Genomic DNA, 14,847 nt, shown 5'->3' with positions numbered 1-14,847 from the left:
GTAGAAAAAGTACTGTTTGTCTCCAAATTGTGCTGCCACTTTTTGCCCTCGCCTCTCCCTTTCTCCACCAGTTTCCCCGCAGAACATTCTGCCTTTTCTCTCTTCTCATGCCATTTAGGTCCTGTCACTTAAAAACCCGTCTCTTCCCCACTGTAGCTTCTTGTCCCCACCACTAACCCCCTTGTGTCAAGTGGCAAGTTATTCTATAGTGGAAGTTCTTGAGGTATTGTGGGCGTCAGGTTCCTTGAATCTCGTGTTTGAGGTGCCCTCTAGATTCTCTGAGTTAGGAACCCCGGGACAGGCAGGCAGAACTCTAGCAAGTAATCCCGTCATGCCTGCATTTATGGTTCAAGAAGAGCATCTGGGAAGAAGGTCCCGCAGACAAATCCCCACAGAAAGTTAGCTGTGGTCAGTTGCTGTTGATGGCTGCCAATGGGAAGCCATTTGAAAACAGATGCAAAAACATACTTCTCTGGACAGTAGTGAAGTGTTAGCCTAAGCTCAGGCTCATCTCAGGGCTTGAGAAATAATGCAAACCAGGGTGGGACTGTGTAGCCTCCTTATCCTGCCTGACTGTAATCTACAAGAGTCTGTGTTTCAGCTCGGGGAAAACAATCAGATAGCACTCACCACTGTTTATGGTGAGCCAAAGTACAAGCAGATGTTGACTGAAGTGCAAGGAAGCCATTTTTATACACTGGGAACGTCCCCATCAGTCCCTGAGCCCTGCCACTGGCTTCAATAGTAATTTCCCACAGTGGATTTTGACTGTGCCGAAGGTGTATTCTACGCTTATTCAGTTGTATATTCACCACTTTTCTTGTTAATGCAAATAAATACCAGGCAAGAGACAACCAGAGGAAGCAGGGCTCAGGGACCACACTCCACGATGGAGAGGGGAACAGGAGGCAGCTGTTTTCACTGCATCCCAGGTCAGGATCAGCGAGGTCAAGCCTCCACCCATTCATAGTGCATCCCACGTTCAGCGTGAGTCTCCCCTGCTTCGTGGCTTCCTTGCTTACTCACAGGCACACCCAGAAGTGTGTTTCCATGGTGATTCTAAATTCTCTCAAGTTGACAATGGAGACCAACCAGTACAGTGTTCTTCCAAAGTTAGCACAGGAATAGAAATAGAGAGTTTTCTGAGGATTGTGTAGTAAAATCACAAAGACAATGTATGTACTTAAGGATTTCTTCTATCTGTAGATAGATCAATGTACAGATGTTAGATAGATAGGTAGGTAGATAGAAGATAGACAGTTGACAGATGATTGATAGATATAGAGGATAGATAGTTGATGTATAGATAACAGGTACAGCTATATGTGTCTTTATATCTCTATGATATGTATATGGAGAGAGAGAAAGAGAGTATCTGTTCACATGGCCGTGGTTGACATAAACTCATTATGTAGACAGGACTGCCCTACAACTCATAGAATTCTAGCCACCTCTGCTCCTGAAATGTATAAATTAAAGGCATGCACCACCATGTAAGAACAGAAAGTCCAGTCTGTAAGGGGAAATATGTTTCCAGGAGGCTGTGTGTATGCACGTAGGGATTGTGTTTAGAGGAGCAGCCCAAGTGTTCTCCCGGACTCTGTAACCTAAGAGTAAGCAAGCACAGGAGGGAGAGAGACAGAGACAGAGAGAGTCAGAGAGAGACAGAGACATAGACACACACACACACACACACACAGAGAGAGAGAGAGAGAGAGAGAGAGAGAGAGAGACTCTGAAAATTTAACCAAGAAAGTGCTGTAAAGACTTGAAGGCAGGTCTAAGGATCATTGCTGTACCTGACATGCTCAGTTCATAGGGTAAAGAGTAAAGGGTGACAATCAATCGCAAGCTAAGGAGGTGTGAGCGGTGATCTTATTCCTTCAGATAACATTTAAGGAGTAAACACCTCAAGTAGGTGTTAAGCTGGTTTTCTAAGATTTGTTTCTGCATTAGCTGGTGAGTTTTAAGGGACTGTCCATTGCTAGCTTGACCTTGGCACACAGAGCCCCTGTCCCATCACTTGATGCTGCCTGATGCTGTGTGACCCTAACAGACTAGTTTTGACTAGACTCTAATCAATCATCATTTAGGTCTTCCCTAGTGATTTTTCTGTGTTTGAAGCTACAGTTTACTAAAAAGAGAGAGGGACAGAAAGAAAGTTTTAAAAGCATGAACTATCTATTATGTTTACTCTGATCAACTGGCTAGGGAAAAAATTGATGCTGAGAGTTCATGCCGTTGTTTAAATGTCAAAGGTCATTTTCCATTTCATTGGATAGAAAGATGATACACAAATATGGACTGTTTAAACTAATGTAAAAGCGTTTTCTCTTACTCAGAGAAGGTGAACATATTAGAAGGAAATTTTCATTTCATAATTATTGGGAAGAAGAGAGTTTATCTTGCTCACATATAGTATATAAAGCAATTATTTTATTTTTAAAGAAAAAAAAGTTCTATCATTAAGGTTGGAGGCAAGGTCCTGAAGCCTGGTAGGTTCTCTCATCATTCCCTGCTCTTATGACCTCAGCCTGCGTCCCTTAGTTTCTCTATTAACAGGAAGCCATAATTTGTCCTACCATCAAGATTAAATTTAGGCTCTTTAAAAATGCTTGACAGAATTTATACAATTATTATTATATAGTCTCATAAATGGTACATACATATAATGCCTTTTTTCTACCATGTATGAATTTAATTTCCATGCATAGAACCAAAACTTAAGTAAGATAATGCATCTTGTAAGATCAGAAGCCAGGGATGAGGTGTTGTATGGAACTGCTTGAACTATATTAGTCTAGTTCTTTTTTCAAATGAAACAATAATTTTCTCATTATCCAAATTAGCATTTAAATATTAAGACATAGTACTTTCCTCCAAGTGTTTACAGTGAAGTGTAGTCTTTGGGAGAAGTGAAACAAAAGCTATTCCCCCAGGCTATTTCAGTGAGGGGCAGGCTATGGTGAATACTCCATTTCTTATTCTCTCACTTGCAAAGGAGGCAACCGGATACAGTCCAGAGAATTTGTGTTCAAGGCTCACAAAGGGAGAGACCTCCAAGCGCATCCAGAGCTGGTCACTCTGATGTCACCAGACACTAAAGTACAGCTCAAAGTTCTGTGCCCTCGACTGTAGAATCTTGACAATTGCCCTCGGATTTTAGGAGTGGAATAGGTGTATATGGCTATTATAGCCTTTTGTGCTTCTGAAAGTTGAGTGTCTGAGCTTCATCTGCCATCACAGTGAAGAGAAACTCATAGATATGTTTCATGTATGGCACAAAGAATCTCAGGAAGAAACTAGGAGCACCAAGATTCCCTTGACTGCAGCCTAAGCCAGCTCTCCCCAGCAAAACACTCACCATACAAACAATGGCTGCTCAAGAGCGCCTAACCACCCATTAAAGGAGCTCTAAAAGGAGAGCAACAGAACCAAAAAATCTGGGCAGAAGGTTCTTTTGTGAGACTAATACTCCAAACAAGGACCATGCATGGAGATAACCTAGAACCCCTGCACAGATGTAGCCCATGGCAGCTCAGTGTCCAAGAGGGTTCCCCAATAAAGAGAGCAGGGACTGTCTCTCACATGAACTCAATGACTGGCTCTTTGATCACCTCCCCCAGGAGGGAGCAGCCTTACCAGGCCACAGAGGAAGACAATGCAGCCAGTCCTGATGAGACCTGATAGGCTGGGGTGAGATGGAAGGGGAGGAGGCCCTCCCCTGTCATTGGACTGGAGGAGGGGCATAGGAGAAGAAGATGGAGGGAGAGTGGGACTGGGAGGGGATGAGAAGGGGCTACAGCTGGGATACAAAGTGAATAAACTGTAATTAACAAAAATAAAATAAAAATTTTTAAAAAGGCATTAGTAGTACCAGCGGTAAAATGTCATCTGACAGGTGAAGTGATGATAAGATAGATTCCTGTGTGGAATGTCAATAACACTTGGAGAATTCTCTGTAAGTTTGTCCTGCCATAGAAACTGCATTTAGAATCCTTGAGAAACAAATTAAGCATTTTAAAAGTCTTGCCTTCTGGTGTGCAAGGCCTGGGAAAGGGAGGTCGGTAAGGGGTCCTTCATGTAGGACTCATTTCTGATCTTCTATGCCGATTTCATGCAGATGTGGGAGGCATCCTCCATCAGGACGAGCTATTCTAAAGATGTGTGGTCGTCAGTCAGTTGCCGGGTTCTTGTTTCTAGAGTGCTCCCTGTGTAATGTGAGAGCCGGATGCCGACAGATGCCCTTGGCATGAAGCCTCGGTTGAGATGTGTTTGCTTTGACCCAGGGAGGAAAGTGAGATGAAAAAAATCTTTGGTGTACAACTATAGATGCTTCTTGCTGCACTCTGTATTTTAGAAGATGTTTACTGTGAGCTGACTACAAGAAACGTTCTCAGGAGCTTGCGGAATGCAGTATTCATACTCTGACTGGATGCAGCCTGTGTGCTGTTTCTCTGTGTGTGTACGCTTAGGTATAGTTTTAAATAAATAATGTCAAAAGTGGGCATACAATTTCCCTCCAAGGGCTTGTAATTACTATGTAATGTAGCTTGTACTCAAAACCCAATAACATTAGAAACAGAAGTGTATGCATAGAGCATTCACCCAGCACAGCAGAGGCATATTCCATAGTGCTGCTGAGAGACTGAAGTTACTTGGGATTAAGCTATTTGGGATTTAGAAATTATAATTAAGGAGCTTTCCTTAGCTCACATTCTTCCTCCCCCGCCTTCTTCATTTTCTTCTCTTGTTTTTTCCACAGCCCATCCAACAAACTGTATTTCTCCAACAGTTAATGTCCCTATACCTACTAACATCTGTTAATTTATAATCATATAAACATATAATGATTATGTTGATAACTATTTCCAAGGATTGAGGTGACAAGATTTTAGCCAAGTAATTTAGTATACTTTAAACTAGCCAATATTAGCCTGATTTTTTTTTAAGTATGAGCTATCAATGTCATTTGTTATATTTCCGGGACCTGATATCATCTATCATTATCTCAGGAGATGAAAGTATCAATAGGCGTAGCGTGCTATCTTATAATTCTCCGTTTGCTCACACTTGAGTGTATTTTAAAGAAGACCTTCCACGCCACACCAATGAGAAGTATAATCAGAGTTAAACTCACAAGGCTCTGCTACAGTTTGCTCCTAACGGTGAAAACACTGTGTGGGGGAACTTAAGGACTGTGGACGTGAGTGATGACCCCAGGAAAACCCTTAGGGAAGAAAAGGGTTTATCATGCCAGATTCATGCATCTTTAAAATGCCTGGAATATCTTTGACACAAAATATACCCTGCATGTAACAAATGTCACAAATTAGTGGTTGAAATTTGGGAGAGGAAAGATAAGAGAATAAGAGAATACAAGAAGACAAAGTTTTAGAATAAAGAGCAAAGTTGCTCCTGGGCAGATGATTACAAAGAAGCAAAACTCAGGGGACAGTGAGAGGAGAGGAGGGGACAGGCCAAGAGCACACTGGACACTACAGGGAGAGGAGGGGAGGGTACGGGCTAAGAGCACACCACAGTGAGAGGAGGGAAAAGGACAGGCTAAGAGCACACTGGATACTACAGTTAGAAGAGGGGAAGGCCAGAAACCAGGCTTCAAATAGTGAGTCAATGAGTGAGGAAAGCTTCCACAGATGCTGTCAGTCTCAGGATGTTTCTGCCGAGTGCCCAAGCCTCCTGTGGGGTGAGGCTCTTGGAAAGCTTGAGAGGGAGTTGGGCACCAAGAGAATCCCAGTTTCGATTAGGAGAGCCATGAAGAGGAGACAGCTGCTGAAGATGAAAGCAAGGTACATGCATACATGATTTGTTTAAACATTCTAATGTCACGAGGCAGTTGAATGCAGTTGACAATTCTACCCAACAGTCATACAAATCTCCGAGACCTTTAAGCAACAGTCAGGGCAGTAGGGCTACACTCTGTCACTGTATAAACACTGCATTTAAAAACTTGATGCCTCACTTTAAGGCAAGCGCCTCCTGTTTTGTTTCTGCCTGTAGAGCGATCCGTGACTCACTCCTGAGCTGGCTTGCAGAGCCGAGATAGTATGTTTTTCAACATTTCTTTGCTCCTTGCTCTTGCAGACTGACATGCCACGTGTTCATAGGTCTACAGTGTAAGCCACAGATACCTTCTCCCCAAAGAAATCTGACTGAAAGTTAACCCTCCACCCCGTCTTTGCTCTCTATTCCAGGAAGTCGATGGCAATAAAGTTATCTCTTCACTAGCCCCATACAACTCATCTACCTCACCTCAGAAGGCAGAAGAAGGCGGGCGACAGAGTGGCGAGTCCGCGTCTAGCACAGCCCTGGGCACTCCCGAGCGGCGCAAGGGCAGCCTGGCGGATGTGGTGGACACCTTAAAGCAGAGGAAGATGGAAGAGCTGATCAAGAATGAGCCGGAAGGTAAAGGCCGGGAGGAAACTGCTGTGACCTTCCTGCTTTAAGCAGTTTGATTTAGCTTCTAGTTCTGAGGTTTGGTTCAGATTCCTAAATTGAGCAAATTAGAAACCCTATGACTATGAAGATCCTTTCTGTTTCTAGCTTTTCTTTCTAGCTTTCTTCCTTTCTTTCTTTCCTCCTCTCTTTGTATATCACACACTAAGATTTTTTTAAAATCATAAATTCATGTTGCAACATGATCCTTATTTTTATACATGAGTAAGTTATACTTGAGTGAAACTTATAGATTCCAGAATAGAATGTTGCAGCATTGCCCAGAAGACCCACCTACTTGTCACGTATCTGCAGCCTGCATTGTACAACTATAGTAAAAATTTTCCCTCAAGGGCCATTTTAGAATTGTGTTACACTTTGTAACCCTTATACATCAATATTTCTTATCCTAACCTTGATCTTGGGTCTACTCCTTGTACATAAAAGAAATGTGATTATAGTTACTTAGAAGTAGCCCCTCTTGGTCTCCCTTTTTTGGACTTTTAGAATTCTTTCTTTTGGAGTTCCAACTTTAAAACTCTCTTTCATGCTTATTTGGTAGCAGCCAGAGCTTGATATACATATGTGCAGGGCATATCTTAAAAATAAAACAAAGAATAAAAGAAAAAACTTGCTAACCTGTTCAAGGTTAGATCCTGATGTTAACTTGTTCCAGTTGAACCCTGGTTGAGTCTGGGGCTCAACATGCAAGAGCAAACTGCCCTTTTCCTCAGCTGTGAGTTCCAAGTGAGCAAACCAACAAACACAGTGGAGAGGAGATGATCACGTGTCATGCCTGACCAACAGTGTGTGAAAGCCAATACATTGCATTGTACAATTTAGATCTGTGAACCCTTTCAAATTACTCGTTTAAAGGTTAGGTTCTGTGTCTGGATCCTTGAGGTTTTTTGTTTGTTTGTTTGTTTTTTATTGTCACATCATCCTTGTCCTCTAATTTTCTGAAAGATGATCCTTGTCCACTGAATGCCTTTGCTCCTTTGTAAAGGAGGCTGACTGGATGCTTACACTGTGTGTCCGTTGCTCTATCCTGTTCCATCAGGTCATTAGACTTCTCTTTCCTTGATATCATGCTGTCTTAATGACCAGAGCTTGCCTGACAAGGAGTATTGCCTTGGGTAGCATCATTTTCCAAGTTCCGTCCTTTTCTTTAGGATTTTATGGATCAGTCTGAGCCTACGGTCTTTCTGTCTTTCTCACAAACTCTACAGTCAGTTTGTATATATCCAAAGAAACTTGTCGAGTTGACTGAGAATGCATTGTGCATGTAGATCACATTATAAAGAAGGCAAAATAAAAAAAAATATTTTTTTCAGTTATTACGATCTTGGTTCTCACACAGTTTCTACATATATAACATAGATTGATTTTTTTACTGCATTTGTGCTTGTTTATTACCATTTTGTATAAAATGAAAAGATAAACAAGAATCATATTATTATTGATTTCAAATTTTAACTGCTGGCTGATAATATGCAAAAATTCCATGTGCTGTCCTTCCATGTCCATGGGCTCAGATTCAGTTCCAGCAGTTTTGTTAGCTGTGCGATTTTCCATGTGGGCAAGCATTTCATCCACGAACTGAGAGTTGCATTTCGTTCATCTCTCAGTGAAGGTTTTATTATTTTTATTTCTTCTTACATGTTAAGACTTCTTGTAGGTTATTGGTTAAGAGTGGGAAGAGGGAATACGAGCCCCTGGCTGTGTTCTTGCTTCTAAGAGCCAGGCTTCTTGATACACCATGATGGAGGATGTTTGCTGTAGGATTTCGTAGGTGATGCTTCAGGACTTACTTTCCTCCTTGTTCTGTTTTTCTAGGAATTTGGAATTTTGCCTATTAATATAATACACACAATCACTGATCATTATTACCTATTAGTATAATACACAATCATTGATCTTTAAATTCTCAAGGAGATTTTTCAGACATTTATATACCTAGCAAACTTGCCCTAAACCCTCTGGGCCACACTTCATAGTTCTATTGACCTATTTTGGGATTTGACTTGCTCGATTGGTTGAGGATGTCACATGAGGTACTAAATTAGCTCATAATTTTCTCATGAGTAATATACATCTCTGCTTCAGTGCTGGCTTCAGATAAGGAGTTGGATTGACCATGTGCTAATTTAAAATTACAGCTTTTGATATGTTCTGAATGCGAGGAGAAGAACTATGAGTTTGTTTTGTATACTCTTTTCCAAGGAGATTTGGGGAGTTATTTTGAGATGATTCGATTAAAGGAAATTTTGTCTGTGACATTGTCATTCCTCCACTGTATTGGGTTGGCTAATAGTAGATGCATAAACTCTTAACTTGGAAGTAGATGGCAGGCCTAAACCCAAAGAATAAATCTCAGATAGCAGCAGGTGGTACCACAAGTATTTGACATAAGATACACAGGCGCACTGAGATTTAGAGGAGAAACTCAATTCCCAGTAGCTGTTATGGCAGAACATCAAGGATGGGTGGCCGCAGCAGGAAGGATCGGGACAAGGAAACATCATTATTGCTGGTTAGAAGCATTTCTTACTACATCTCCATCAGTAATGTGTGAGTGTGCTTCTTCCTCTTAAAATACTTGAATGCTCAGGCAAGAAGGAACATATTATTTGGTAGAATAAGGTTGTAGGAATGTAAATTGAACAAGGCGAGAATTAAAAAGTCCGAGTTTGGGCTAGAGACGTTTCTTCATTGGGAAGAACACCTGCTTGCTAACATGACGACCTACTGTCTGGAAGTCACGCTTACCACAAGGAGGTGTGACCACATTTGTGCCTGTAAACCCATGTATGTGTTGGAGGGGACAGGAATAAGTGGATCCTCGGGCTTTGGTGGCCACCAGCCTAGCTTCTGTCCCAAAGGAATTATAGTCTGATGGTGTCCTCTTTTGGCCTCTGTGCATGCATAGGCATACCAACCTGTCTATACGTTATAGTCATACATGCACCACATTCATATACACACTATCCATATAGACACACATGCACACAGCCTCCCTCATCTCCCTCCTTGAGTTCCAGAAACAATCTCTGTATGAAAGAGCATTAAACAGCTTTTACACCCACATACACAAGTTAGCCAGAGCCTCTTCTGAATATTCAAGATCACAGACCTATTCTGACGGAAAGTTTGCCCTGGTAACAATGTATATGCATTTTAAAATAGTTTGTGTGCTGTTTTGAGACATGGTCTCATACTGTAGCCTATGTTTGCTTAGGGCTCAGTATGCAGCCCAGGCTGGCCTCAAATGTTTGATCGTCCTCCTGCCTCTGTGTCCCAAGTGCTGGGATTAGTCATGAGCCTCCATGACTATTTCAAGAATAAATATCTAGTGACTGAAACAATTTACAGACGTATAAAGATGTAATTTATATCTGAGTAAAGCCATGTTCTTATTCAGGAAGAAGTAATATAAATTGCAAAGGGAAAAGCATGCAGAATTGTAATTTAGGAGATTGTAGGTCTTGCATCAACTTGAAGCTCTGTTGGCCTTCAAGACGTTGCTGATCAAAGGGTGTTGGCATGCCTGAGACTGGCCACTCCAACCTGCCTTCCCACTCATTCACAAGGGATCATGAGCTGAGGCTCTCTCATTACCTAGCATCAAAAGATAAAATATTCAGTAATCTGTCTGAAGGGAAAAATGCAAAACGAGTTGGTGGGGAAACTACAAGCCCCTGTTGCAGCTCCACGGAGAGAAAGGCATGGGAGCAGGGGGGGTGGCGAGCTGAGTGCTAAGTGCACAAATGGATGCCACAGGATGGATCTTTCTCTCTCCTCTAGATATTTGTCCATTGTCTTTCAAAGGCCATTAAAATGAGCAGCAGGTTGTGATGAAAATTTCATTAAGCCCAGTGAAATCGTTATGAGGGGCCATGTTCACATCTTGGCTTCCTCTTGTGGGGTGGGGGTGGGGGAGCAGCTCTCATTAGAAAGACCACGTTATCCCCAGCTCCAGCCTGCCAACAGCAAGCCAACAGGTACAGGGAAGCTGGAAGAGGAGGCTAGGCCCCGGGAAGGGAGGCCAGGGAGGTGCGCTTGCAGTCAGGGAGTACAGGTGCATACAGGTGGAAGAAGCGAGGGCTCTTCTTTCCTCTGGCTAGCCTGTGCTTCTGCCAAGTAATGATTAGAAAAATTCGAACATATATTAAGAGAAAAGCATATAACTTTCTTGCTTGTGTTTTTAGTCCTTCAGAATTTTGGTCTGTCGTTATCAAAAAGGATCTGGTTATACAGATTCTTAACGTCCATTCTTTTAATCTATCTATCCATCTATCTATCTATCTGTCTGTCTGTCTGTCTATGTATCTACTATATGCAAGTACAAGTCTGAGTATATATGGAGATAAGAGATATGCAGGACTTAGTTCTTTACTTTGAAAATGCAGGTTCCAGGGTTTGAACTCAGGTCATCGGGCTTGGAGGCAGGTGCCTTTACCCACTGAGCCATCTTGCTGTCCATTACTGTCCATGCTTGCTTTAACTGATATGTGCTGCTAAATTCATAGGAAACCCAAGGAGTATATATCAGCCTTTCTTTTCAGTTGATACTAAGCCCTTAGCCTCAGCTAACCTTTCTTAGGTATGGCAATTGAAGATAGACATGACATTTACTACTTTGACAGATAACATGTCACTCCTCGTTATGGCATTGAGTGCAATGACGTATTGGGGAAATCTTTAAAATCTACAAAATTATAATTAACTTATAAAAATTACATAATTAACATAAGGCAAGTGTCTACCACTTTATTGCATGTGATTAAGACATTTTGCCTAGCTTTCACACCTGAGCTATGTGCACAACATTGCCAGAATCAGGAAGGAACACCCACACCCACGACCTCAGTAACTACATACCTTTTCTCTCCATTTTCAGATGAGAAACCTGATAATTAAAGATGTTCTAGGGCCGTTCTCGAAGCTGGTGTCGCTCTTGGTCTAGAACTCTCAGCCTTACGTGCAGCTTCCTAATTTTTCATGGTAGTTTATTTACTCCTGTACTTTAGCACACACATCTCCATATTCCTCTGAAATACTGAAAATGACGCGATAGCTTTTTAAAAATTTACTTTTTATTTATTACAATTTATTCACTTTGTGTCCCAGCTGTAGCTCCCTCCTTCCCCCCTCCCAATCCTGCCCTCCCTCCCTCTTCTCCTCCCATGCCCTTCGACTAGTCCGCTGATAGGGGAGGTCATCCAACCATGTTTGTAGCAGCTTTATTCATAATAGCCAGAATCTGGGAACAACCTAGATGTCCTTCAGCTGAGGAATGGACACAGAAACTGTGGGACATTTGCACAATGGAATACTCTGAAGCAATTAAAAACAAGGAAATCATGAAATTTCTAGGCAAATGGTGAGAGTCGGAAAAGATCATCCTGAGCGAGGTATCCCAGAAGCAGAAAGGCACACATGGTATATATTCACTTATAAGTGGATATTAGACATATGATATAGGATAGTCATACTAAAATCTGTACACCTAAGGAAGCTAATCAAGGAGGAGGACCCTGGGTAAGATGATCAATCCTCATTCAGAAAGTCAAGTGGGATGGACATTAGAAGAAGGAGAAAATGGGAAACAAGACAGGAGCCTACCACAGAGGGACTCTGAAAGACTACCCAGCAGGGTATTGAAGCAGATGCTGAGACTCATAGCCAAACTTTGGGCAGAGTACAGGGAATTTAATAAAAGAAGCGGAAGAGAGAAAGACCTGGAGGGGACAGGAGCTCCACAAGGAGACCAACAGAACCAAAAACTCTGGGCATAGGGGCCATCTTGGACTAATAGTCCATCCAAGGACCATGCATGGAGATAATCTAGAACCCCTGCACAGATGTAGCCCACGGCAGCTCAGTCTCTAAGTGGGTACCCTCATTATGGGAACAGGAGCTATCTCTGACATGAACTCAGTGGCTGGATCTTTGATCATCTCCCCGAGAGGGGGGCAGACAGCCTTACCAGGCCACAGAGGAAGACAGTGCAGCCAGTCCTTATGAGACCTGATAGTGATCATTTCATAGTAAATTAAATGTTACTTGTTAAGTGATCAGATTTCTATCAAGGGTTTAAGGGCACACTTATCCATTGTAGGCTGTCCAAGTTTAAACTGCCATTAAGAAAGAAGAAAAATAAGAAAACCTTGAGATTAAAAAAAAATCATTATAGAATAATGGCCAGGAGGAAAATAATTGTGGACTAGTAGAACTGCAGACGTAAGAGTAAAGCAGACATGTTTATGTTATATCCCTTTGTCATAGAGTTTGCATGGATCTCTCAGGAAGTGGGAGTTAGAGCTAACCTAGGTCTCACAGGAAGTAGGTGTTAGGGTTGGGCCTGGGTTTCATAGGAAGTTAGAGTTAGAGCTACCTTTAATTTAACTGCTGTTCTAATGTAATGCTGTATTTGGGGCAATTTATTTAATTTTATTCTAATATGCTCACTAAGGTTTAGATTATGATACTAAATTTTCAAAATGTTTGGGGAAATCTATGCTTAATTCTTAGTACTCTTGCTCTGTTGTTGACTTAGGTAATGGAGAGGAGAAACCTTCAGAAACATGTGACCTCCTGTCAGTGCTAGGCTGGTTCTTCATCTATTCCTCATAGACCACTGCAGCCTGGATGGCTGATGGTCAGTTGGAAAAGGCACACTAAGCCTGACCACCTGGGTTCCGTCTCTGGGACCCAAATGGTGGCAAGAGAGAACTACCTCCAGCATATTGTCCTCTGACCTCTGAGTACACACCCTGGTCTCACTGTGCCTCTACACACACACACACACACACACACACACACACACACACACACAGGCAAAATAAATAAGTGTAAAGCAAAATTTAAATCACCAAATTTAACATTATTTTTTTTTTACATACACTTAGTAAATTGGCCCTGCTCTTATTGTATGGAGGACCCTGAATGGGAACAGAAGGACTGTCCTTCACACTCTCCTTGACAATGAACACAAGAACACATTTTACCCCACTGCACCCTTGCATTCCCTGATGCAACTTTACTGCACCCTCCAAGCTGCACATTCCGTCTAACGGGCACGCTATTCTCTCAGTCCTTTGTGCTTTAATAGTACTTTACTGAAAGCAGGAAAATCTGTGTGTGTGCATGTGTGTTCCTATGAGTGTGGCAATGCACTGCCACCATATACACAGGAGGTCAGGGGCTGCCTCAGCTGCCTGAGCTTCTGGGGACTGTCCTGTCCTACCTCACAAGGGCTGGGCCTGCAGACCTGGCCTCACCTGGTCTCCTGATCCAGACTTGGAGGCTGAAGCTGGCTCAGCAAGGGCTTTGTCCCCAGCCCCACTGCTGGGTCCCTTTTGATGACCGTCACCTGCTGTACATAGCACTCTCTGTCTTAATCATGTACCATAAATGTTCCTTCTTTTTTTTGTTTATTAACAATTTTGTGTTTTGTTTACAAAGTGATGGATCTCATCCTGACAGTTTCGCATGTGGCTGTCATGATACTTTGTTCTCTTAAAAATTCTAATTTCATGCATTTGTTTGCTTATTTATTTATTTGTATATTGTGCTTGTGTGCGTGCGTGCGTGTGTGTGTGTAAGTGTGGGTGCATGCAGGCCACTGTAAGGCCTATAGATGTTAAGAGGACATCCCGTGGGAGTTGGTTCTATCCTCCTGCAGTGTCAGTCTCCGTGTGAACTTGGCTTTTCAGGCCCGATTGCAGGCATGCTTGTTTGCTGTGTCATCTCCCTGGCCCTATGATTTTTTAAAATGTCCTTCTTCACTGACCGCCCCATTCCCACCTCTCCTTCTGCCAGTCTCCTTTCCGCCTCCAAGCAGTCTCCTAGTCTCCTCCTGTGAGTCTGTCTCCACCTTTCAGGACTCAACATTCTCTGGATATTTCTGTCAGTGCTAGGCTTCCTGAGCCTAGATCGCTGCTCCCACATTACTGTTCCCCACCACCACCCTCCCCACATCTCCATCAGTTATTTGTTTGTTTGTTTACCTTCTGTGTCTCTTGCCTTCACATTGGTGTGTGATCATTCCCTACTATTGAAATGATGCCTCATTTCTAACAAGAGCATAGGGGTGTGTGTGTGTGTGTGTGTGTGTGTGTGTGTGTGTGTGTGAGAGAGAGAGAGAGAGAGAGAGAGAGAGAGAGAGACTGTGATGTCTATTATATTTAGGGTGATACTTTATAAACATTTAGTAATATTCTGTGATGTAAGTTTATCTATTTCTCACTCTTGAATCTTGCAACTCTCCATCTGAATAAAAGTTTACTCCTAAATAAGGTTTAGCTGCAACTGAGCATCTACATTGTAATTTCACCAGGGAACTGTATTTACTCAGCTTCATTTATTAGCATAACCGTGCTAATGCGC

The 14,847-nt window shown here is 42.3% G+C and overlaps 1 protein-coding gene across 11 annotated transcripts in view; it reads left to right on the top strand.

Annotated features, from left to right (window-relative positions):
- Positions 1-14,847, top strand: part of Sox5 (SRY-box transcription factor 5) — a 915,630-nt gene that overhangs the window by 630,656 nt on the left and 270,127 nt on the right. For all 11 annotated transcript variants that reach the window (XM_060384462.1, XM_060384461.1, XM_060384460.1 and 8 more), the window contains one exon: positions 6,216-6,426. In XM_060384462.1, coding sequence (XP_060240445.1) covers positions 6,216-6,426 — 211 coding nt within the window. The remainder of the gene's footprint in view (positions 1-6,215; positions 6,427-14,847) is intronic.

This window comes from Meriones unguiculatus, chromosome 5, assembly GCF_030254825.1.
Source record: "Meriones unguiculatus strain TT.TT164.6M chromosome 5, Bangor_MerUng_6.1, whole genome shotgun sequence".
NCBI lineage: Eukaryota > Metazoa > Chordata > Mammalia > Rodentia > Muridae > Meriones > Meriones unguiculatus.
Note: the sequence above shows the minus strand (reverse complement) of the source record. Positions and strands in the feature narration are given on the sequence as shown.